Genomic DNA, 27,293 nt, shown 5'->3' with positions numbered 1-27,293 from the left:
GATGACTTTTGCACACTGGACCATTGCCCCTCCCTCTTTGGCTTGAGCTGTAAGGGCAAACTGCTGCCAGACACAGGAGGCGGCTCCCACCAGGTGTGTTTTCCTAGGGAAAGGAGCCACTGTCAAAGTTCAATTAGACCAACTTTTATAACTATACCTACCGGACATTTATGATAGTCTGTGGCCTCCATATTCGGCTCTTTGTGATGTTGACACTTTGCTGCAGGACACTAGCTGCTTGGCCTGTTTTTTTCTCCCCTCCCAGATAAGAACAAAGACCTAACTTCTATTGTTCTATTGTTAAGATTTTATAATATGTCCAATTATGTGACTTCCGAACAAAGCTGGCTCGCTACATAAAGCGGTCCTGAAGGCTCACATGCTTTTGGTTGTGGATCAAATGCATTTTTAGCTTGAGGAAATCAGTGATGGAAATCTGGTCCCAGAGTCAAAATGTAGTTTTACAGCCTCTGTCATCTGATCCTGTGCGAACTGACTCACCCAAAAATGTCCTCCACTTAAACGTGTAACATTACAGATGTTAATCCTTCCTGAAAATGGGAGGTGGGGGTGGAAAGTTGAACATATTTTTACCCTGGTGGGTTTTACTATAGCAGGTTTATCTAGTCATGCTATTAATACAATAATCCTTTTTGATAATCAGCTGCTGGGGCCTCTCATCCATTAAACTTCCAAGAATCAAAACCACTGAATCATTTGCAAAACAGTGATTCCTTGTACAAAAAAAAAAGAGAGAGAATGACATTGTACACAGTCGATTCAAATAAATGAAAATTCAACCACAGTTGCAATAAGATTTTTCCCCCTTTAATGCAATCTTTTTCTCAGAAACAATCTTTCCAGTCCAGGTCTTCAAATCACGTTCACATGAAACTTTTTTGTGCATAATATTCATGACAAAATGGTGACAAATATTTCAGTTGATTTGAGTAAAATTCTCCGTATACACCCATGTGACATTACAATGTGTTCAGCAAACAATCAAGCTGTCCAAAATCCACCAAACACACACGACACCGGTCCTTTAGTGTCTTACATTTTTTTTTGTACTTGAGCGCATACATTTCATTTGTTGGATTCGTATCCGCACTGTCATGCTTTACTCCATACAAGCAGCATTCACAGTTCAACATAGACCCAAGCATCAAACACAGGGTCCAACAGTTGGAGACAGAAGGTGTTTCAGGGGGACACTGAGCCACATAACTTCATGATTAATGGGTTTGAGTTAACTTTATGTCACATGGCAAGTGGATTTTAAAAACAGTATGGGGTAAAAAGAATAAGTGCATGTGGTTCATTAATCATTATTTCAACATTGAAGGATGCAGCTCTTAAAACACACTTGTTCACATTATAATAGTTATATTCTGAAATTACATTAATTAAGTGAATCATAACAATGTTTAAGGTTATTATAATTTTGGCCTAGAAATCTGTATAATTTAATGTGACATAAAAACTTTTTTCCCACCTGAACACCAAAATTTTTTTTCAGTTTGGCACATCATATTTCACGTTCATCAACCAACAATACACACGTACACACGTACACACACATACACACATACACACATACACACACACGTACACACACACACACACACACACACAGAGGTTTGAGGTGGTTGGAGTCCTTATTTACGCCACACTAGGCTGAAAGTTTATGAGGGCTGAATTGGTGTATCAGAGTTTATGATACTGCAGATAAAACACTGCAATGGAGCAGTTGAAATGAGTTTTGAAAGATAAGTCTGGGTCACATGGGAAATAAACGAGACAATTAATATTTGTCTGTGAAAGTGAAAGTGTATGACCAATTCAACTTTTCAGTTTTACCTAAGCCTCCAAAACATTTCTCTGATAATTACTGCCCTGGCTTTATTTTCTAAAACTACATATCCCACCCAAAAAATGTTATAAAAACCCAATTTCATCATTTATGTCTATATTAATACTCAGTCTTGAGTATCTGATGCACACAAGTTGATCAGCAAGATGCTATGTATATATATATTTTGTAAAAACTGTGTTTAGTTTTCCCAACATCTCTAAAATTAAATCTATCCAGGCCTTATTCCGTGCCGTCTCACTGATCATCTTCATTCCTAATGGACAGACACTGATTTCACCAAATTGTGATTTTAAAATGCAGTAATTTTACCGTCTCTATTTCATTCTAAGACCCAAACCAACCAGCCTTCATATCCTAAACCTGTGGCACATTGTCATCGATACAAATACACTGTACATACTGTTCTCAGTGGGTTTTCTACACAGTTTTTTTCCTGCAATTTATACATTGTTAAAAAATATATAAAATATTAAGAGAAATTTTACAGATTCATTCAGGTTAAAAACACATGTTCAATGTTTCTCTTCAAAGCTATTTACAAATCTCTGTATGGTTACTAGTCGTCATTCAGCTGTCAACACAGGAGTGAGTGGGTGTCTCTTTTCAGCGCGAACGCTTACATAAGCAAAACATTGTTATCAAATGTTTACAGTTTAACTGCTGAGTTGAGCCATTTTTCTTTGGACTTCTGTCTCCATATTCAAAATGTAGTTGTTGTAGTTGTGTTTGCCTTTAACTGACAGTATATAATACATATAGGACACATGGAGAGAGAAAGAAGGGGCCCCGGACACTGACTCGATGATGACCCCAAAATTGAGCTTGTTTAGGCAGCAACCAAAAAACCCCAAAGAAATAATAAAAATGTATATTAAAACTGCATTTTTGTTGTATTTTTTGAACCAGTAAAATCTGCCCCAGACTTAGTGGGATACGAGTAGAGCTGCAACGATTAATTGATGGAGAGAAACTGTGATAACTCTTTTTCTACATTTTATAGACCAAATCATAAATTGATTAATCAAGCAAATAATTGGCAAATGCAACTATGATGAAAGTAGTTGTTAGTTGCAGCCGTAGGCTCAAGTAATCTTAGTCACCTGCAGGTGGTTAAGGAAACAATCATATAGTACAAGGAAATTACGTCATTTGGTTGTCGTTTTGTTTTCAATCGCCTTGCAGCACCATGAGTCATGATAAAAACTGCTGAGCATTAATTTAGAGATAGTCATTTTCATTTAAAGTAAAATACACAAATGATTTGAAGAAAAATCCACTTTTTAAATGACCAGAGTTGAAATAAACTCAATTGACCCTAGCAGCACAATACCTAAGGCAGAGATGTACTTTTACAGCATTAAATACTTTCACTGTGACAACATGGGAAACAGTAAACACTGACGAAAGGTATGTGGCTTTTAAATGGACAACAGACCGGTTTGTTGGAACAGTCAAGGTTAGCGGACGTGTGTAAAACCTCAGAGGTTAAAGTTTAACTATAAACACAGCATCATGACTCATATCCAGTTTTTAGTTTCATATCAACTCTCTGACAGCTGGTACAGTCCTGTGAGATAGTACGTCTTTGACCTTTGACCCTGTCTTTTTGGGCTGAGAGACATTTCTATCATGACATTTTCCCCAATTTAATTTTGTAGAAAGGAGATGTTGGAGGTGGCTTCATCACTTTAGGCCAATAACTTAATCTTTAGAAAAATGTTAATTAGTGATTGCATTGTGTGAAAAAAATCCCCACTTTATATTAAAATGCAACATATGAATGCTCAGGCTTTTTTTTTTTTTTAAATCCATGATCCATGTAGTAGAATATGATATATGCTGTTATCATCATGGGTTGATGACTAAAACATTATTAAGTCTGGAAACATTCCCCACATGGACGTGCTTTGGGGTCAATTACTCTTTTTATTGACTAGAAAGCATATCCATTCTGCTAAAAAGAAAATAAAAATGGCCTTTAGTGAAATAAAACAACCCAAATACAACATTCATACAGTTTCTGTAAGGCATTCCTTCACCAGGTCATTAATGCACGCAGAGTCCACTGCAGCTTCTCCTTCCCAAGCTTCAGCTCATCAGTCTGGTGTTTGCCAGCAAAAGAAAAAGAGTTCTTGAGACAGCTATATCCACAGTTGTTCTGTCAGAGACTTCTCCCGCTCTGTCACACGAGTCTTTAACACAGTTCTGGCGATGGCTTTGGTCTGTCCTGCAGCTAAGACTAGAAATTATACATACAGGAGAGCCGTAACTCTGAAAAGTCGTTAGATTCATGCAAGACTGTACAGACTTTCAGTGAAGTGCCCGAGCTGGACAGGACACGAGGTTTTGGTGCAGTCCTATCTGCAGGAGGTGCCCAACACGCTGCCCGTCGAGGGAGTGGTGGCGGTGGCGCTGTAATGGGGGTAGTTGTCGTTCGGCGGGGGGCTCGGGAGGATGGAGTTTCCGTTGGTTGGGGAGCAGCTGAGCTGGAGCCTCCTCAGGTACTCGGCGTGGACGGGTTTGTGGCTCTGCAGCACTTTGATGGCCTCGTCGACGGTGAACCACTCCCGCTTACGGCCTGCAGAGGGAGACAGAGCACAATGTATGAGTTAAAAGGAGGCTTTCATATTGGGTCTTCCTTGTTTAGTGCAATTAGAGTGCATACACACTTAATCCATTTTGTTTATACTGTATGAATACAAAATAGCATGTGCTGTTACGTCTTTCAGATTTCAAAATAAGAAAATGGTGAATGTGGCAGGCGTAGTAACAGGTTGAGGATGCTCTCCACTGAGCACATAACAAAGTACTGGTGTCCAGGCTGCCGACAGCTGTAATATACTGCAGCCAAGAACCACTGTAGCTAAGATCAGTGGCCTAGATTTATAGGCACCTGTTGTCACTGCATTCCCCTCTGCCCACATAGTCCCCATGCACCGGCCTTCACATAAATAAAAAGATGTCTGCATCGGGGGGGAGGGGGACTGTACCTATGTTGACGGAGTCTTCCCAAGCCTCCAGCGTTTCTGTGACAGTCAACACATACACGTACGTCCTGTGCTTCCGATCTTGGTTTTGCTTTAGGGATCAGAAGGAGAGGAGGCTAAATATTTCATGATAAAACAAAACCAGAAGTATACGGGAATGCAATAAGAAGAGTGACAAGATGGTCTTCAAATCTGCTCTGAAAAAACTAAATGTTGCATTTGTAGCAATTTTATGTGTTAGCTCTCCAATGTCTGTCTCTGTTGTGTTTTGTGGATGTATTGCTTAAAAGATCTCAATTATTTTGATGCATTCAAAGATTAAATCTTACCTCAAATACACCGAGCAAACGTCCTAGTTTGCCCTTCACGCCAGCCTGAGGAAAAAATAAAGAAAGAAAAACATCAGAAAAAGTTTTTTTTTTCCCTAGTTTACAGAACATTCAGACAGCAGAGGACACTTCTTTGTATGATTTTAAAAAGTTTTGAGTAGCTGTGGCCTTACAGCACAATCCGTCACAAATACGAATAGAGGGTGAAAAGCAGTGCATATTCTGTGTCGAAACAATGGGCATTGTGTATTACATTTCAGTGTTTTAAAGAACTTCTGCAGGTCCGCCTCTATGCGCTGAACTCTACTGTAACCTCCCAGGCTTTGTGTGGATATAGAAATGCTTGACAGACAATTGCCCAAACACAAAAACACTCTGAATTAAACTGCAGAATAAATCCCTGCACCCAGACAGTTTTATTTTTATCCTATGTGGCCACCCAGCTTCTTCAATTTTTGTAGAAACTGTCTACAATGGTTGTTTCTCTCCAAGATGTAATGATTTCTATACAGAACAGTGTAGGTTTTTTTATGACTGGTTGGCATATGTCATTTATTTATAACAAACCTGGCGCAAATCCTGAAAGAGTATCATTACGGAAATGTAATTATGTCCCTTTCATAACACTTAACAGTTGCTTCATTAATTCAGATGCACTTCACAGGAATCAAATTACTGTCAAGACATATGACATCTGTCCCCTTCTCCAGTGCCCTGCTCAGCATACTTCACAAGTGTCACTGTGTCCTCCTGATGTGTCTGTGAATGCACAAGAATCCAACGAGAAGCCAAGTTTAGACCGCTGACGTGGCTGAGAACACAAGGTTCTTAAGCAGGGGGACCTCTGAAATACCAGCGGACACCTCAGTCATTCAGCTACTGACACCGTGGCCCTTCGAGAATCTCACCCTTAGTATGCGTGCTGCGGCCAACTGTTCGAAACCACGCAACCCTGGTTCTGGTCATTCTAGCACTGACTGGAAATGGATAATGATGTGGGAGAGTCGCGTAACCCCAATGCATTTTGCAGGATCGCTTATAATAATGAATGGAAAGACCATTTTCCTATCCAAAATATCACAGCTGTATTAGGTTTTTTGGTAAAAAAAAAAATAAAATATGAGAATTATTTGGAAAATCCTGCAGCTGGAACAGAGACAACTGCAGCGACAGAGGACGACAGCAGCTATAACAGGAAGACATTTAAAAAGAGCACATTTTTACAAGGTGCTTTGAATGCCTGTTACATAACAGACAGGTGGTCTCTGGATGTAGGTCAACACTGTCAAAATAAAATATGAGGCTATTTTTTTTGGTTGGAAACGGCTGCGTTTAACCACCTATGTATATGACCACGTTCATTCTTGTTGTGCGCTCATTTTATGACCTCACACAATGACCTCGCTTTGCAGTTGAGACCCAGTTCACGTGGTATCAAAAAAAAAAAAAAAAAAAAAAATAGTATTATAAAAGGTTTATTCACCTCCTCAAACACCTCCCGCACTGCTGCACCACACGGCTCCTCTTCTGGCTCCATCCCGCCTCCGGGAACGATCCACTGGTCTGGGTGCCGACTGCTGCTGACCAGCAGAACCTGTAAAAGAAAAGAAAGGACACATTATGAACTGTAAAATGTCTCAATTCAGAGCTACATTTAATGGGAACATTAGTACATTTATATTTGCCTCAGTGACTTCCTTGCTCTATTCAGTGGCCTTGACTTGACGTCACATTGAAACTGAGGATTTAACATGAGATATGACCCTTGACCCCTTTTTGACTCAGGTCTCAAGGAGTGACGGCTGATGATTGGTGCTGCCTCTGCTATTTATTCTCCGTTGTTGCTTACAGGAGATCCACCTCTGCTTTAAATATTTCAATAAAACGTGATATTTTGTGTAAATGGTCTTCTGAGTGAAAGAAATACATGGAATTAATGGAATATATCGAAAAATATAATGATCCACATTCAAAAACGGCGTTAGCTGAATCTAATTATTTATTCATATGTTTTAGGGTATCTTAGCGTGCATCGAATATATTTCTCTCCAACTATTTTTAGTTTGTCCTTTCTCTGAGGTTTCGATTATCAGTCTCCTTCGCAAATAACATTTTTGGGATTTTTCCAGCCCGGCGATGAATCTCAATCAAAGCCAGTGTTGAAACGGTTCCAGCACAACATGACCCCGGCAAACAATGCATGTAAACCAAGCATAAGCCACTCAAATTCTGTCATTACTCCCCCTGAGTGGCCTGCAGGGCTTGAATTACACTACAGTTGCAGTGTACAGCGATATGCACGGATCAGATGTGCCTGTGTCTGCAGTTTCTTCCAGTATCCATATAGCAACCACAACAGACACATGCACACCTGCTATAAACATTATCACATTTGCATGAAGAAATTCAATCACTGTTAAAACACGGTCTGTGTGACAGGACACAGGTTGCAGTGATATCATCAGGCAGTATAAGAAAAGCTAATTAAAGAGGATTCAAGTGCAGTCTTGTCATTGGTTTGTTTTGAATCTCACAGCGTGTGACTGTCAGTTCTTTGTCAGCTCCGAAATTATTTTACAATATACAACGATCAGTGAATCTTACTATACGTGCATTAAAGAGAGAAATGTGTGTTAAGCAGCTTGTGCAACATATGGCAACATCCACCTCTGCCACCCATCTCATCACCATATCCAGTAATCTGCCAGAGGAGTCAGTCTGTCATTTAATCCTAACTCAGCTTTCGTATAGCTTCCCTTACGTTCCCTAATGGGATTGTGGCTGCATCCAACAGAGAACTTCTCAGGATCTCCTAAGGAGCCGAGGCCGACGGCCAAACCGATTGGACGCCACATGCTTGGGGCCTTGACCAGTGAGCGCTGTCGGCTGCCGTCTCCCTCACGTGCCATTCACCCAACTCGGCCACCTGCTTATTCCCACACGATGTAGGTTACAGGATGAAGGGCGGGAGGTGGAGGAAGGGGGGGGGGGGGAGGGGGGGCCCTCAAGTGTGCAGCTATACAGTAAGAATGTCGAGCATGATGATGTGGATTAAGTGTGAGCATGCTTAGTAAACATTTTCCGGTAATGAAAAGGTTCAAGAAAAACATAACAGGTGTTTATTGAATGCAACAGGTGCATGTTTTACAGTAAGTACAGTAAGTGACGTGTGTTAAAGGAAAGGGGGCATTTACACTAATAGTATTTATGGTGCTGGTGCAGAACATGACGTCTTCTCGGTAGAGTGCAAACTGTAAAATAAATGTGCAAAGTTGAACCTTGTAACCTGTTTGAGTGAGCCCTTTGATGTGCAGGCTGGCCTTTGCCAATGAGGTGAGCTAAAACAAACTGAATGTGAACGTTTTGTCCTTTAAATCACAATCTGTGAAAACTAAGAAAAAAGATGTTTGAAAGATTTAGAAGACGTGTGAGATGTTTCATATGCAGCAATGATTTATTTGTACTCCTTTTGAACATGAATGTCACCTGCCAGCAGTCTGTTTTCTTATGGGCTGTTATTGTGTCATGTACTTCTGTGCAGGATGCGCCATTTCATGATGTAATAAAAAACAAAATATCATTCAGTCTTTATCTTTTGGATGTTGGAGATTTCGGAGCACACTGACTGTGTGTGTCTGCGTGCTGAGCTGCAGCCAGCGGGGCTTACAGGGAGATCACTGGTGTCAACTCATCCTAAGCCGAGTGTGAGATGTATACAAAACAAAAGCCGTGGAGCTTCCGGGGCAGCGGGGACAAAGCAAATTTCTGCTTTGGTTGTTCCATTTTTATCTTGTGGTTGCTGCCCCCCAGGAATTCTTATCTGTCCGTCGTCAGAATACAGCGCGGGCTGCATTTAGTTTGGTTTTAATGAATTTAGGAATGTAGAGCACTCAATCGACATATTACAAACTGTGTGTAATTAAGAATTTGTTTCTTCACGTGTGCTTCTGAGATGAATGCAGCTACCCGTTCATGAGAGGGAGCAGCGGGGGTTTGGTGTTGCCTTTTAAACTTTGAAAAAAGGAGACGTCAGTTTGCCATCACAACAAAATCAACCCTGCAAGCTTTCCTTTCGACCTCTCTGAGCACCAAGTCACTTGGACAAGTCAATTCACTGAAATGCAAGTATTTGAAGTTCATTAAGTGGTCAGAGATCCGTACCTAACAGCCCAGTCACATGAACTGAAGTATCCTTTCAACACCACCCTTAATGCTCCAAATGTGTTCTTTTGAACTGATTTTAAACCAAATTTCATTTAACGCTATTACATTTTTATAAAAGTGGACATTTCTTCATACAACGAAGCTTTTAGCTTTCTATTTCAACATCCATTACTGCTCTACCATCTGATGCCTGTAGCGTTTTCACCATTTATCCAATACTTTTACCTATCAACAATTTATTCATTACATTTATCTATTTGAACTGTTTCTATTATCTACCTCAACCATTCATACTTTTAGTTAACTATTCAGAGTCATGTGCTCAGTTACAAACTACTTTCTAAGCACTCCCAACTGCAGTGTACAGCTAACTTAATTTGTGCTATATATATATATAAATATATATATATATATATATATATATATATATATATATATATTTATGCTTTTTTAATTAAATGATAGTCTTCATTTTGTCAAATTAGTTGAGCTTCTCTACAAATCTTTCCAAGTTCCCCTTGGCAAGTATAAGTACCCCAGGAGTAAAAGTCTCACTGGTTGGGAATAACACATGATCTATAACCAAAACTTTATTCTTTCTGAACATTCCTCTAAGTTTTAAAAAAGAAAAACAGGTAACATTGCCTCAAACTTAAACCATACCATAACATACGCTACATAAAGCATGATGAAAAAAAACTAAACAAAATAACTCACACAGTCACGATAGATAGGTCACCTGACAGCTGAGCTCTGAGCACACAGAAACCCACTTTATATTTGGAGAGAGGGGGCAGGGTTAAGGAGAAACCCCAGAGGAACACTTCAGTGTTTCCCGGTGACATTTTACTGTTTTGCAACTCACACCACTACCCAGGGGCCCCCAGTGTGAAAGGTGGTGGGCAGATTCGGAGGCGACATACAATAAATCTTATCCGGGTAATGGAAAACACCACGGGCGAATGTTAAGACTCACCCTTTCTCGTATTCCAAAAGTTAATCTTACAGTGCAACGTTACACAAAAACAAGCTTTAACTCCTGGATAACCAACATGGACATGCAATAAATGCAAATGTCTGTCTTGTTGTCACTGATTTAGAAAAGATTATCAGTCATTCTTCACTCAATTTGAAATATCAGAACTATGATCGGTAGGCACAAGGAAAGTTCCTGCGGTGGAAACGTGGCTTATGACAGCAAGTCCTCTGGCATGGCCTCAGACAGGGACAGGAGGCAGGGATATTCTGGAGGACATAAACACCTCCTCCTCCTCCCCGAGGAGGAACGCCTGTAGCTGTCAAATAAAGAAGGCTCCAAATGCCAGGTCAGGCCGGGGAGCTGGGAGGAGAGAATGATGGAAAGTCTAAGACACTCGAGTACACAAGTGCAGGGGGAGGAATCAATAGTGCTAAGACGGTAATATAGTCGCTGCATTATACAGGTATCAACAAATAAGAGAGGAGTCGTAAACAGGCAACGCCGGAGACAAACAGCAGGAGAGACAAAGACAGAGAGACTGAACGCCTACGTTTCTGACTTTATGATGAGGCATCCACTCACACTGATAACCTCCCCTCCCATTTCGAGTATGACATTATTTACAATCTGCTGCAGTACCTTCAAAGTGTAGCATCTGTGTACACACTGATAAAGACGGAGGTTACTGCTGGAGGTGTTATCCCAATCTCACTCTGAATAACGCATGCATCTGCAGCATTATATAAAGGTTACTTTAATAAAGCCTCAACACAGATGCAGTATGTTACGCATTGGGTTGCTTCTAAATCCTTAAGATTTTAATGGTGCTATTAAGAGGTTGGATTTAGTAATAAAGATCGACTACAGCTAACTTAAAAAAGGACTCTGACACTTGAGGGAAGTGTGAACAAGCTGTGAACACAACATTGACATATTATCACCATTTAAGGTTGATTGGGCAGACATGTTAGCAAAAGGTTGCCTGTTTACACATCCAGAAGATATGAGGTGACATTAGTTTTCATATGGAGTTATGTTTCTGGCATCCTGGTGAGTGAGAATCCAATATTCACCCTCCTTTTAGCTCTGTTTTGATCTCCAATATCTGCCTCTTTAGCTGCTAAATGCTTTACTATGTCCACCAGCTAGTTGCCAACTTTATCTGTCTAGTGTTTGGTGCTGGGCAGGTAGCGTACACTTCGAGTTGTTTTCATTGAAAAAACAGCTGCCTGCTGTTGCTGCGAGGAACTACAGAGAAAGGGAATAATTCTCTGTAGGTAAGTCATTAAGAGCAGTCCATTTCACATTATACACTCATTTAATGTATTGTTAATATAAAAATATTGACTACAGCAGCTTTAAAGCTTTACTTTCGACTACATTTAGATGCTTCTGCGCAGCAACCAGGTGAGAAAGTTGTGATGAAACCATTTCACAAAAACTTTGCTCAGCTACACACACACACACACACACACACACACACACACACACACACACACACACGCACACACACACACAGTGTGTGAGGCTTTCTCTGCACACTTCCCAATATCCAATTAGAATAACTTCAGAAGTTCATCTACTTGTTTCAATTAGAATTAAATAAATGAATGAGACTTAATTATGTATTCTTTCAGATATAAACTACTTACTTTATTAGGGTTCCAACAACTTATTACTGCACTATTATGATGTAAAATAATTAAAGAAGCTCTCTTGGCACACAGGCCCCAAGCAGCTCATATGCTGTTAAACTAAAGGCGCCCTATTCAGCTATCGCTGCCGTCCCTCTGCTCTGTCAGGTTCACGTTTTCCTCAGTTGGGAGTTTAATTGCTGTCAGAGTACCTCGCCCCAAGGGCTCAGCTTTCTCCTTTCCTCTCCAAAACAAAACAGTCCAGCAGCATGTATGGCTCTTATTTCACCACAGTTCGATCTCCTATGTCTAGGAACTGACTGACTGTGTGTGTGTGTGTGTGTGTGTGTGTGTGTGTGTGTGTGTGTGTGTGTGTGTGTAACCATGTGTTTAAAATAAGTATCGATAACACAAAGCCACATATCTCAAGCTTCTTTAGACAGAAAACTGCCATTGTCAGCGTGCACAATCACGATCAGAGCACCAGATTGGTTCTCCTACTTCAAGCAGTGTCATCTCTGTGGTTGCATGAGCAGACACGCCTGTCAAAGCCTGAAAATCTTGAGGGCGATGATCACACCTACACACTTCTGTTGTCACAATATCCTCTGACTGTCCTTTTGTGGAACTACAAAGTATAAGAAAATAATCACAGTGTACAAAGAAGTTCTGAGAAACATTACGCAAGGGCAAAGTAGTGCAGACACCATGTCTTATAACATAAAATACAAAATGCTCTGATTTTATGTCACCATTTTTGTCACCAAAACTCAGACATAATGATGACATAACATCTGCTCATGGGTAAGTGAGCAGTGTGTGCGTGTGTGTGTGTGTGTATCAATCTTCAGATCTGTGTTTTGTACAGCCAAACACTGGAGGGCTCAGGCAGACCTCTCTGTGCCAGTCTAGTGACACCAGACTGGGCTGCTTTTACAGTATATTGTGTAACAGTTTGTTTATGCCAAGCCCAAATAAGCTCAATTTAGACATGCCAGAATATCCCACAATAACAGAGATGTTGTCCTGATGTTTAGACATAAATATAGGATTATGGATGAATGGATATTATTATTAGCCCCACAAAGGGAACCAGTAACTTCCCACGCATGAATATATGTAAGCACTTAATATAATAGGGTTTAACCTTGGCTATAATCAATCAATCACATACTAAGCTATGAAATAAGCCAAAGAAGTTGGTTTTCTGTACATGGAGAGTGTCATTTGATCAAGCACTGGCCTAATGCCTCATGTATGCTAATAAAGGCTCTCTGGATAGTAGATAGTAAGTATAAGATCTGTCTGTCCTGTCTGACTGTGACAGAAATGTTTTTGTGTATCCATTTGTTAAAGTTTTCAGACACATTTTGACAAACCCTTTTTTTTTTCATTAATTTTTGTTTTTGTTTTTTGTTTGTTGCATGTAAAACTAAAAAAAAAAAAAAAAACATCTGTAACTGTGTTACCCAAAACATACGAAATAAAAACCAACCACAAAAATGTTATATTATCTCTTATAATAACCTAAATACCCTGGGAATATGACATGTATTATTACACTTACACAATTCAACACTGCTCCCTTCTACATGAATCCCCTTTAGAGTGGATCTACTGTATTGTATATCACCGAGAAAAGTCTGTAAGACACAACAACAATAAGTCAGTCACCCCATATCCATTATTTACATGGTACAGGTCCCTTTAAATCCTCATCCACATAGTCGCTACGCAGCTGCGCCGCTGAAGGCCGGCGGGATGCAGCACAATCATGAATGGCCACTGCCCGGTCATGGATGCTTGCCCTGTCGTGGTATTAAATGTGGCGACGTGACATTTGATAGATTTCTGTAATTATAGACCTGTGGCCTGTATTCTCATCTCCTCACTCGCCGACGTTAAACTCGCTATTAAAAAGGAAACGTGCAGCAGAGCGCCTCGCCCCCTCGGCGAGAGCGACTCCAAGCTGGCGAGAAGCTAACAGGAAGTAGAGTTAATTTGCCTTCAAAATAAAGAGCTTCCCCTTTAACTCCAAGCAGTTTCGAACGGGAGTTTGTTAGTCAGGTGTTTTATTCTGAAACTCGCGAACGTTGGTAGTGTGTTGCTAACTGAAGCTACCTTAGCAACAGCCTCTTTTCTTTTTTTTTTTTTTCCTCCCCTTTCTCTACGTGCTCCTCAAACTAGCCTAAACTGGATGGCCCAAGGCGCATCAGCGGCGGCAGCAACAGCACGGAAACACAAACCAAAACAGTGTCACTGAGAGAAACACAGCAGAGACCATAGCTACACCTAACAGGAGCCGCCATGAATAAAAAAAAAATGAAAAAAAAAAAAACCAAACATTTAACGTGATTTTGTTTTTAAACTCACAACCACCGCTGTGTTGTTTGAATGACTGGGTGCAGATAAGAGATGACTAGGCCACAAAGTCACACACAAACCCAGTCCATATGGTCCATAACGCGTTACAACGTTACACTGCGTATCATCTCTCACCTCTTCCTCACGTTCATTCTTGAAGCACAGACACGCTGCTCGTTTCTTGAAGCCCTCGCCATCGTAGGTCCTGGTCTGGTTCGGCTTGAGCTTCATTGTGGGTTTATTCTGCCTCCTTTAGATACAAAAAAAAAAAAAAAAAAACGGCAAACAAAAAAAAAGAGAGAGAGAAGGAGGAAGAAGAGGAGGAGGAGGAGGGTCCAACGAGTTAACAGCAGAGCCGCCGCATCGTTGCTGCTCTCTGCATCCGCGGGGTCCGAGATGGTCAGTAGCAAGAGGAGGAGGAGGAGGAGGAGGAGGAGGGTTTGCTGGAGAGATCCCAAGGTACCCGTCAGACTATCCCGGATTTATGTTTTTCCTCATAAAACAAACAAACAACAACAACAACAACAAAAATAAAAATCAGTGCGTCTCTCAGATGATTCAAATGCAAAGTGAAGCCTCCAGTTGCTGCCTGTGATTTCCAAGTCGGCAGTGAGTGTGCAGCCCCGCAGGCACAGATCTTATGTAGACTACAGCCTACACAGCACAGCCCTCCTCTGGATCCATTTGCGCATGGCCGCTGACTCAGTACAATGAACAGGCAGCCCGGAGTTTAGATATACAGATCACTCCTCTGAGGCAGGAGTGAGCTCATTGGTTGGGTTAGACACAGGTGGGCGGGGCTACACTTCTAGGGGCTGGGGGGGCAAAACAGTGTGATAATAAACAAATGCGTAAATTTGTGCAGATCTCCAGCAGAGCACGGGAGCATTTTTTAACAAGCTGACCTGTTTCAGAGTGCAGTCACTGAGGAGGAAGAGGCTCAATCAATAAGATTTTTTATCCTGGGGATTGCTCTGTGGTGCAATATCTACAATAACGGTTCATGGAGAGGTGATTAGACATGAAATATATATATATAATATATATATATATAGAGAGAGAGAGAGAGAGAGCATCTAAAATAACAACAATTTCAGGTTTTATTCGTTTATTCAGTGAGTTTGATATCTATATTCCTTATTTTAATGTCTAAATGCTGTTTTAAAAACATTCTCCACGCTGCCAAGAATACAATTCTGGTTGGGAAATACTTTAATCTAGAAATAGTCAAATATAAAACTAATAAAAAAGTCTAATAATACTGTAATCAGCCTAAACAAAGACAAAATTGTTAAATATAATGTCCTTCCAGGTTACTACAATCCCCAAAATCCCCCCAAAAAACACAAAGATTTCAGTGTGTTCAATAGTGTGATTTATACCTTGTAAAATGTTTTCTTAGTATATATCTACGCTACCAAGACAGCTTTACAATCCACGCATGAAGTCTTAGTATTGTGTTAAAACACTCTGGACTTTCACGGTCTAAATATCATTCCTGTGAGTTTCATGTAAATGGCAACACAAAACAGAACACAATCAAGGATGAAGCAGAACATTTTCAAAATAATGGCGCAGCAGGAAAAGCACAGGTGTAAACAATAAAGTTAATGATGGCTGTATTCCATTTAGCTGCCTCAGTTTCCCTCAGTCACACACTGGGACACCTGAACACAACAGAGCCATTGTTGTTAATGTTATTAGTAACACCTGTGCTTTTTCAACACGTCTGCTGGGAAGAATTGTCCATAAGTGAAGCTTCCAGATCCTCCTGGAAGGTTTTAGGTTCAATCCCAACACATGCAAGCCCCACCCTGGCTTTGATCTTAGTGGGGTATAAACCTCCAATTCTTAAATCAAAGCTGTAAAATCCCCCAAATATGTTAAGAACACCATAGTCTTAACCCTACAGGCTTCGGGCTTACCTCTCCTCACAGTTATTAAACCTCAAGCTCAGTATTAATGCCATTCAAAGCCAACAAATAAAACCAGCCCTGTTATAAGCTCATGTATTTGTCAGATGCAGTCAGCCATGATAGCTTTTTTCTTTTGGGACTTCCATGTTTCAAGTTCCTGTGTATTGGTACATTCTGTCCCCTTTTATTTGCTAAAGGAAAGCTTTAACGTTCAAAGATCAGTGGCTTGAAAAATAACTCCACCGCTTGCTTGAACTGAGCTCTACAAAATTAGCCAACTAGTAACGTCTTCTTAGATTGTAGTTTTTTGTGTTTGGGGTCTTTTGGGGGTGTTTTCTTTTTAGCAAAACTGTGCACAAGATCACATACTACATCTTCAATAGTTCACAGGAGCATTACATCAATCGGGTGTGATCTTTCGTTGAATCTACATCATAACTAAGGTAATTTCCAGTTCATGTGAAAAAATAGGGCTGAGGTATTTACGCAATTCAAAACCGTTCAAAGGTATGTTGACTAAAAATATGAGAGGTTTGTGAAAATCTGGTGTTTTAAGGTAGGGTCCGAGGTCTCAGTGTTGCAATACTGTCTGTTTTAAGGAGGAGTTGTCGCTGTGAATAAGCACCACTCCTAACTGCTTCTCGTGACTAAACATATTAGAGTCTGTCTCAAATCATATCTGATGGCGCTCCCATGTAGCTGCTGAGTTCATGTTAATCTTATATAATGTAAAGTGAATGAATAATGACATCCCTTCCCTTGGTAACTACTAGGTTTTTTAAAAACTGTGACTGCATTGAAAGCAGCTGTAACATATTAACTGATTTAATGCGTTCGGCTTTTTCTGTTATGTAATTCATAAATGTCATAATAGTAGATAATCAAGTGGTGACACAGTAGAGTGCATGCGTGGTGGTGAAATCTGCGTCCAGCTTCCGTCACCCTCGGTTCACCTTTGACCTGCAGGCCGAGGAGGATCCACATGTTACAACTCAGCAGATAACATCAAAAGCCAAATGACCTCCAGGAGACAAAGATTGATCAAAGAATGAGATTGAGTAAAGTGGGTCACTTGTTGGTGAAGGTAATCAAGGGTTGTTGCCAGTGATGCTTTATCTTATCTGACAGCCTACTTTCAGGCTATGGTAGACAATATGCTGACAAAATATTTAAAAAAAAACCTTGTGTGTGTCAATATTCCCTTCAACTTTAGATTGTTGTAAGATAGACATAAAAAATTAAATACTGCAAATATTAGGTCCAATAAACAATTTATTTGTTGAAAAGGATTTAAAAACTATGAGACATGTCGGATGTGCACAGACTATATAGTCTCTCCCTCGCTCTCTCTTTCTCTCTCTCTCTCTCTCTCTCTCCCTCGCTCTCTCTCTCTCTCTCTCTCATAGAAGAGGGGTCATCAACAATTAACCACACAAACACACACACACACACACAAAGGATTACATAACAGAAGTAATTGCTATCAAAATCAAAGCGATACTGAGCAAAACATTTCACCCAGTGGCACAAACAAGCAAAAAGTGTAAAAAACATGCCCAAATTACAAATGCCGAACGACATAAATCAAATGTCAAACTGTCATAAATAACAGATTGTCCACTGTCACTCCAGAACAGAGTTACTGCGCATCCACCAGTACAGGCATACATTACAAAGAGAAAAAAAGATGGATTATGATTACATTTTGTACAGACATTTATGGTCCCAAGAGGATGAATCCGGACGAATCCTACTGACTTTGGAGATGTCCTGACTTTTCCTGCAGTGCTAGCAGATGAAAAATGTTAAAATATCGAGATAATTATCGCAGCAAGTTCAGCTCCTAAACAAACTGACGCTAAGATGAATTATAATAACTTCAATGATCCCTTAACTTTCCTCTTGAGTTTCCGATGGTGAATATGATAAACATTATTGCTATAAATCAGCATCTTAGCACTGTTATTGTGAGCGTGCAGCATGCCGACATTAGCATTTAGCTCATGGCACTGCTAAGGCTCACAGAGCCTCACACTGTTGTTTGACTCTCTTCCCGAGCAGTGACTGAAATCTCTGGTTGCACACATAACTTGAGTAAACTGTGGGGATAATTATTGTCCTGATAACGTAGAAATTCCTCAGCAGTGATGAAAAAATCACTACATGCACATCCCATGTCATTTCAACAACAACAGTTATCACCTGAATGGGAGAGAAACTCAGTAAGCCTGTAGGTCATTGTGTTACCGGAGGTCAAACAGTATCATCATCTTGTTTTAGCAGGGTTACACAGGCATTACGCTGATCTGATTATGATGTGATGACTTGATGATAAACATATGATGATGAAAAGATCATTTCAGACCATAACAAAGTTAAAAATACAAAAACTACTCATTGAGTTCCTTATGAAGATACACAAACAAACAAAAACAGACGTCCACATAATGAATTTTATATGATGAAATAATATACATTTCTTGAAAATCATGAATGTGGATAAGTGAAGATGAAAGCAAATGTTTAAATTACTATATACAGCTCAGGTAATTGTATATTTGATGGATTAAGAGGTAATCTAAGTCCAAAAGTGATAGAACAAAATCTGATTATCTAAGTGAGTCTGAACATTTTGGAGGATTACTACAGGATTTGAAACAATTTTAGAGGATTTGTATCAATGCTATCAGGGTCAGGAGTTAGAAAATGAATGTATTTATAGGATTGCAATGTCGTGTTGCATGTATGATATATGATTGTAAGTCATTTATAAGGGACTAAAATTAGAATCTGGCTCCCAAATATAACAACAGATGCTCAGTCATGTTATCATCTTAATGAAAATAAATCTTTCTGTCATCGTGCTACTTGAAGTGGTTTATCATCATCTTCCTGCATAGCAAAGGAAGGCAATTAAGAGGTCCCCTTTTAGCCATGGTGTGAGGGGAATAGAAAGATCCAGTTCCTCCTGGCTCACATTGAGACAGATGGAGGGACGAAGGAGCCAGAACTGAACGTCTGCCTATCGCCGTCCTCACTTTATCAGGAGAGTCGGAGGACATCTGCTCCCTGACGACACAACAGGCTCAAACTACACACACGTATACATATGCCACACGTAATCAATACAGTATGTGCACAGAAATCCAGTGTACATGTGTAGTTACATCGATACAGATATATACACAAACAGAGACAGTAACACTCTCTCACACACAGAGTCTAATCTGCCTCTTCATTTGCCTGTGATCCACTCGGTGTTTGCAGCCAACTCCGATTACGCGTATAAAATCCTGAGCTGATTAGCTGAACCCGTAAGCCTTTGACCTCAGCGCCGAGCCTTCAGACATGAGGCATGTGAGGGAATGGCTTCTTGCCAGAAAAGGGAAAATTAGAGCCACAAAGCTGAAACGCCTAACACATAATTCTGATAAAGATGACGACAATGAGGCATCATTTATTGCCTCCTAAATTTAGTGAATGGATAATCAGGCAGTAGCTATAAGGCTAATTTTAGACTGGGCCACCTGCTCTCCCATAACGTCTCCCGTTATTAGACGCAAATTAAGCTTTAGTAAACCCTTACCTCGCCTTATATATTTACTATGACAAAGACAGTTGTTGGACAGGGTGAGGTGGAGGCTGGAGCTCATCCAATGATGAACTGAGCTCCTGACAGTTGGCCAAGGCTGCTAAGATGGATGTGAGCTGCTGTCACTGTTGAATATAGTACATAATACAAATGGGTCCATGCCCTCCATAAAGGTGGAGAACCTGAGCCCGAGGGTTAGCTTCATCAGAACTAAAAGAAATAAAAAAAGGTTAATATCTTCAACTTTACTCCATCCATCTCTAATCTAGGGTTGGAACACCAGTAGGACTAGTTATAGGGTTAGCTAAATAAAGGTAACTTAACGCTAGCTTTACGTACTTAACTTTTTCAGTTTTGCTGCTTAAATTCAAATTCTCACAGTACTGGCATTTTTGTATTTACATATAACAACATATACAAAGAAAGCACATTTAATGGTACCATACTGTAGATAAACTATGGGCAGGATTTTAAATGTTTAGAAAATTATAGGTTAGTCGTTTCTCCTTCAAATAGGGTACATTGTCGCCTCTCTCCAGTCAGTTCACTCAAATTGCTACTAAAATGATAATTTGCTCAATAATATCTTGTGCTATCCATCCATCAGAGGTTAAGTTTATTTTGTCCAGGTCTGTAGGTGAACAGAATTGAATTTGTAATCTCAGTCTTATTGGGAGTCCATTATTCACCCCCTTTTTAGCTCTATTTTGGTCTCAACTGTCTTTCAAAGGAAAATATCTGTCACTTTAGCTGCTAAATTCTCCACTATGTTCACCAACTAGTCACTAACTTTCTCCGTGTGATGTTTAGTACCGGGTAGGTATAGGGCACAGTGGGTTTACGGTTTCAGAGAACCAGCACATACAGTACCGCCGCTCAGATTAGGCCGCCTGACATGAATGCATTAATGACTATAACATGAGTGCTCAATACAGTTGCAACTGGAGAAGGTCTGAACGACACCAGCCTTTTTGCTCCGTGAGATGACTGTGGAAAACAACTTGCATCAACATCTCTCTTAACAGTTTATACAGCAGAATAATTACAGGTCTCAAGGCTACAGATGCAAGAATGGCAATAAATTGGTTGTGAGGGCTGAAGGACACAATGGGGGCTTGTTGGTGCATATTAAAGCCTGTCTTGATAGCTGTGGATAAAACAGACTCAACATGGGTAAACATTACTTTACTAGAATTCAGAAGAAAGAAAGACAGGGGCAAATAGGGTGGGGTCATAACTTCAGCATAATATAAAATAGGGAATGTAAATAAAAATAAAAAACAATATATTTGGAAACGTGTTTCTTGATGCTCTAAAAAGAAGAATAATGCTTTTGTGGTGCTAAAGTGCTACTCAGACTGTTGAGGCTTCCTGCGGGCAAATGTTCCTCTCACAATGATGCCTCTGTCTCCTTGAGGTAGAACAAAAACACAGACACTCTATAATCATGTGAAGATTAGACTTTAAGGGGCATAAACAAAGCCAGACAGTGACAGTGAGATTGCCAGAATGTGGGAAAGTCGTCTGAGACAAAACCCCACAGTGTTGATGACACACACACACACACACACACACACACATACACACACAGGCTCAAAAAAAAGATGTCATTCACGTAAAAAAAAAAAAACAGGCGGGTTACGGCTCAAAACGTGGCAGCGGCGAGGCCTGCGGCAGTGAGTGAAGGTAAGGAAGAGGAAATCAGATTTCCACACTCACCTGAGAGCAACCCCGAACAACAGTGTCATCTCTGAGCTGTACTGACACATCTGAGGTGTAAGAGCCTTGACTGAATAAAAACAGGACAAGAGATTCAAATTGGCGGCCTTCTCATCACACACTCTTTTAGACTGCACTGCTCCTGTGAAATAGTGGTAAAGTGAAAAAAGTGGGAGAAAATCCAGGCATACACCTTGGGATGTCATAATCCAATACTGAACCTTCATCTGGTAATTTTTTCATATGGTTCAAAAACTCAAAAATAAACAAAAAAAAACAAAAGAAACTGTGACAAAAATGAAAAAGAGCAGTAAAAGAAAATGTTTTGCTGTGTAGAGCATCATCAGTTCTGCTGACATAAAAGCAAAAGCAGGAAAAACCTATAAAGTCACCATGCATGGGCCAACAAACAATCGGCCATTATGGTGTTCAATAACGCGTGTTCTGACAGGTCTTGTTTTGTTTTGCCCTCATGCTGACATTTGCAAGGGCAGGAGATTAAGTAGGTGACATTGGACGGACTACATGGAAATCATTCACTGAAATAATGTAGTTCAAACATCTACTTTATTTCCTTCCCAGTACAGCACGAGGGCGAAACCACCGGACCTGTCACAACAGGCGTTACTGAACACCTTATTGTAAATGGAGGTCATTCATCAATCTGTGGATAGACACAGACTGACTCAGCCTAGACTCATAGTGCTGCTGGTTTTCATCAAGAAATGAAAGAAAAATGTTGTTTCCTTTAAGTTGTTTGAGATATGATATCTGTGCTATTCCACATTAACTCTTCTTCTGGTCTTCTTATCTGTTCTCCAACTGGATGCCCTCTTGTTTAGCCCACGGTGACTCACTGGATTGAAATGTTTTCAGTTTGTGAGCTTCTGTTTTTAGGACTTTCAGTTTTAAGTTATTGTATGATTTGTATGATTTGGGTGTTGCTCAATCTAGTTCCTTATGCTTGTCACATCTCCCAGTTTCCTCAGAGGCCCTGGGCACACAAAGCATATTATTATTTGTATGCTGTTTGATTCATTTTTTCCATTTTGTGAAATTAATTTCAGGGTTTTCCCCTGGAAATTGTTTAGCACAGGTGGTAAGCCACTCAGACCCTTAAACATATTGCCTCTTGATCAATTAATTGAGTGAGTAAGTTGATATTTGATATCACAACTCTGCTTTTTTCCCCAGTCAGAAGTCAGGTTTATGTAACTGGTAATTAGATCATTATTAAATTGGTTATTTTGACCATATTACTAAAGGTTTAATCACTTGTTTTCCTTTCTAACAGCTATCATTTAGAATAGAGATAGCAAAACCCATGAAACATCAAACAAGCCCACTATGTAGCCTTCACACAGGTTAAAAAGAGTATTTTCTACCATATAAAAGTTTAGTATTTTTACATCTGAACAGAGTTGGACTGTGGTTTCTCACCCCCCTCTGAGCAGCCTCTACTGGAAAATGCAAATTCTGCAAGAAAAAACTTGCTAAACTCCTGCTAACTTGACTATAGAGGGTTTTTTTTTAAAATTTTTTTACAGTAAGTACATTGCACCATGGTGTGTCATGACCTCACACAGCTATTTAACACTGCAGCAAAACCCTCCCTGTGCAGACATTTTCTATATGTCTCAGCAGAGTCTTTTCCTCATCCCTTCCCTGAGGTGTGGTGCTGTTTTATGAATGAGCTGTTATGCAAGAAAAGGTGACCTGAATACAGACAGACAGAGAGGGAGGGTGGGAGGGAGGGAGGGAGGGGGGAATTGAAAGTACTGTATGGCTGCGTTTCAAGTGACATCACTGTATTGTGAAAAAAAAAAAAGAGTCCCAAATCATATGATTCATTTTTGTTCTGGTTGTTTGCTGCTAAATGACATCGGCTGAGGATTAGGTCACATCAGGTACTATTATAAATATGTGTTATATTTGCCAGTGTAATCACACTAAAGCTGGAGATTTACTGGTGTTTCAAGATGTTCAAGGTATAATCATCATAATGACCTGATAATAACCAGCACTGGTTCTGTGGTTCAGCGTCTCTGCCAGACCATGTGACAGCGTGCCAAGGAAACGTGGTTTAGGTGCGTGTGAAAATCCATCTCTCACGGGGCAATACTTGTAACTCCACTTAAGTGCACACCTCTGCCAGCGGTAAATTTTGTCCTATGTAAGCATAAAGAACTCACAGTTTAGTCCTTTTTATGCCTGCTATCTTATATACAAGCACCCCCCCCCCCCAATCTTCTGTCTGGTGTCCATGTGAAGTCAGGGTTGGGAGGCCTCAAGTAGTCAGTGTTTCTGATTCTGTTTTTATAATTTATTTTGTATGTATTTTGGTCGATAAATATAAATACTAAAAACTAAAATAATTGAACAACATTTCTCCAAATTCCCCGAAAAACCATTTTGCAGTCTAACCCTAAGAGGCAGCTGTTTTAAACTCAATGCTAACATCAGCATGATAACATGTTCACAATGACAATGCTAAAATGTGGATGTTTATCAGTTGTTTACCACATTCACCATCCTGGTTTCAACTTCTCAAATGTGACTATATTTTGTGTTTTCCTAGTTTTCTATGAAGAATATTGATTGTTAGTCAGACAAAGTAATGCATTTTCTCACCTTGCTTGGGCTTTGGGAAATGTAAAAGGCATTCTTATTAACATTGCTACAGGACCAATGCCAAATATTAAATTCAAATTTTGGAACTGACACATTCCCCCTTTAGGAAAATGATTTTACACTTCAAAGAGCAGTGGGGTCAGCACCTCAGCCACACGTCAGCATGACAAACACTTGAGAACACGCAGATTAAAAGTTGCTGTCTCTGCTCACAGGTTTGAAACACTGAATCATCCTAACGACGGACTCATTTGATTAGCAATAGGGAATTTCACACAGGGGGAATCAATGTCACTGATCCCGAACAGTCAGCTATCTCAACCTGGTGCAATCGGCCACTCTCTAGTCTGTATTAATCTCTCCACCGAAAAAACCCGCTCAAGCACAACCCGATCAAACAAGACATATTGAACCCTGAGCGCTAAAACCTCCCTATCAGCACACTGTTCGACAGGTTATTGATCAGCATTGTCAGCACCAGTGTGACTTACCTCTGACACAGTGACATGTCATCTGTTAGTACACAGTTGTGGGTTTATTTTCATGTCTGGGTGGAGGTTCCCCTGCCCAGGCCCCATAAAGAAATTCAATGAATAGAGACTGTTAATTATTTACATTTAACACTCCTGGGCGAGACTACCACCGTGCCCGTAATGACTGTATGTACAGTGTGTGTGTGTGTGTGTGTGTGTGTGTGTGGGGTGTGTCTTTTCAACATGTGACCAGATCAGTGCTCAGACATAATTATTTCCAGTATCTGAGCACTGATATAAACAAAAGAAAGGGGCAGAGAGTCGGGCTTGATTTATTTGCCCCATTAACCTCAAAACCAACAACAGGGAGTGTTGTTAAGAATCATCAATTACACACATATCAGTGGTTGAGATGTTTCAAGGAACAGAGCAACGTTCATCTGAAAAACATTCCAAACACACACTCACACCCTGCTTGTAGATTCACAATACCACAGCTTTGATTTTCTTGTAATTTGTCTGCCATCTTATCACTCATTAGCAGAAAAAATGAGGAGGGACGTGAGAGGAGAAAACTAGTCTGGGCTGACTTCTGAGTATTTGAGTTGGCATGGAGGAGTGAGAAACGTGTGAGGAATGAGGGCGGAGGGATCCTGTGGGTTTTCACTTTAGCACAACAACTTTTATTACATGCTGTTATTTAACTGTGAAACGATACAAGTTGAAAACCGCACAGGTATCTTGTTTACAATATGCGACTGGGCGGACTCAAAGCACCTCCCCTTACACTCAGGGGGCCTCTGCAAGCACATAAAAGCACACACACACACACACACACACACACCCTTCTATCCTTGTCCGCAGTGGCTGTTATATATATATATATATAGAGAGAGAGAGAGGGCAGGGAAGTGGAAGGATGGTCCAGGACAGACTGTTCTCGCTAAGGATGAAAAACCCACTGGAGCAGAAGAGGAATCCCCGCCATCACCAAACACAGTTTACTACTGTATAAACCACCAGGAATTGTAAAATCGATTGTGTGACAATGCTAACATGCTGATGTTTAGCAGGAATAATGTTTATCATGTTGACCAGCTTAATTTAGCATGTTAACGTGTGCCACTTAGTGCTGAACACGCGAGTACAGCAGCTATTCAGGGACCAAAGTATTGAACCTGCTGACCTGATGATGGCACAATGGCACAATTCATCCTGAGGGGACCACAAATGTCTGTACAAAATAGTAAGGCAATTCATCAAGTGAGAGATATTTTTTAATAAAACAAAAAAGTATGAACCTCAAGTTGGCGCTAGAGGAGGACCCAGGGAATCACCAGACATCATCAGGATCCATCCTCTGGGGACCATGAATGTCCGTACAAATGTTCTAAACAATGGATGCCAAGCTATTTAACTGAATCAGTGCTAGTGGCAGTAGATGAAAAGTCAGAAGACCAACAAAGTGAATATGATTCCTCCTCTGGGGACCATGAATGGCTTCAAAATCTCATGGTAATTCATCCGATAGTTGTTGAGATGCTTTAAATCCAAATCATTCCAGTTTACCTTTTTTGGTTACACTGCTTATTGTATACTTCCTAATCTCTGTTTAGTATGTATTCTAACTGTCGTATTAATATCCTGCGTACTTGTGTTACAACCTTTATGAATTAATTTGAGCGGGCTCGCACAGATCGGGTTGAAAGCAGCACGTTGAATATCTACAGATCATGATCGCATATACTGTGGGGCAGATTGCATGATTTGTATTTCATAAATATGATCCTGAAACATTTCTCAGGCTAAATATAAAACTACTAATAAATAAAACCCCTGAACATAATACTATTTTTATATCATGCACAGCTGTGACATGTGGTGACTCTATCACAAGCTTAGAAATAAAAGGCAAAGTGAGGAATCGGACAGGATTTATTGCTTTATACCTAACTTCTAAAAATGGCTGAAAAAGCTTATTTACAGCATACTTAGCACTGCCTGGCTGTATTAGTATTCCACTGCAGCTGTCTTGTATAACATCTGTGATAGAGAACGTCCTTTACCTAATCTTACTCTTAAATAAAGCCATAGAGATACAGAAGGAGACTGAAGTGGATCCAGGTAGCTGCTGTGGTCTGAGGAGGGATTCCCTTCAGGCTGGCAGACTTTTGTTTTTTACGCATGGGAGAGTAATAAGGATGATTATATAACATCAGGAGGCAACAGGTGAGAGGGTTCTGACTGCAGTCCCCCTCCACTTCTTCTGCAGTGGGACGAAGAGGAGAGAGGGAGGAAAGAGGGAGGACAGAAGAGAGAAGAAGAGGAGGGGAAGTGAGAGGAAGAGGGAAAGGAGAGAGGAGGTGAAAAGAGGGAAGGAAGAAGGAAGGAGAGGTTAAGAGAGGGAGGATACAGTGATATAAGAGAAAGGAAGAAGGGAAAGGGGGAGAGGAGAGCGCAGGAAGAGGGATTGGAGGGATGAGAGAGGGGGTAGGAGAGGGGAGAAAGAAGGGAGGAGAGGAGAAGGAAGACAGAAAGGGAGAAAGGGAGTTGGGAGAGGAAAGGAAAGAAAAGAAAGAGGGAGGGAGGAGAGGTTGGAAAGGAAGGAGAGGAGAGAAGGAGCAAAGGA

At 40.4% G+C, this 27,293-nt stretch overlaps 1 protein-coding gene across 1 annotated transcript; it reads right to left on the bottom strand.

The window, feature by feature from the left end:
- Nucleotides 1–806: 806 nt before the first annotated feature.
- Nucleotides 807–15,057, bottom strand: nudt4b (nudix (nucleoside diphosphate linked moiety X)-type motif 4b). The gene is made up of 5 exons (XM_051392748.1): nt 14,469–15,057; nt 6,676–6,786; nt 5,193–5,237; nt 4,867–4,954; nt 807–4,454 (listed from the first exon to the last, which is right to left on the bottom strand). Exons 1-5 carry the CDS (start codon nt 14,562–14,564, stop codon nt 4,234–4,236), a joined length of 561 nt encoding a protein of 186 aa, XP_051248708.1. The 5' UTR covers nt 14,565–15,057; the 3' UTR covers nt 807–4,233.
- Nucleotides 15,058–27,293: the final 12,236 nt, after the last annotated feature.

This window comes from Dicentrarchus labrax, unplaced genomic scaffold, assembly GCF_905237075.1.
Source record: "Dicentrarchus labrax unplaced genomic scaffold, dlabrax2021, whole genome shotgun sequence".
In the NCBI taxonomy this organism is placed as follows: domain Eukaryota; kingdom Metazoa; phylum Chordata; class Actinopteri; family Moronidae; genus Dicentrarchus; species Dicentrarchus labrax.
This window is presented reverse-complemented; position numbering and strand designations above follow the sequence as displayed.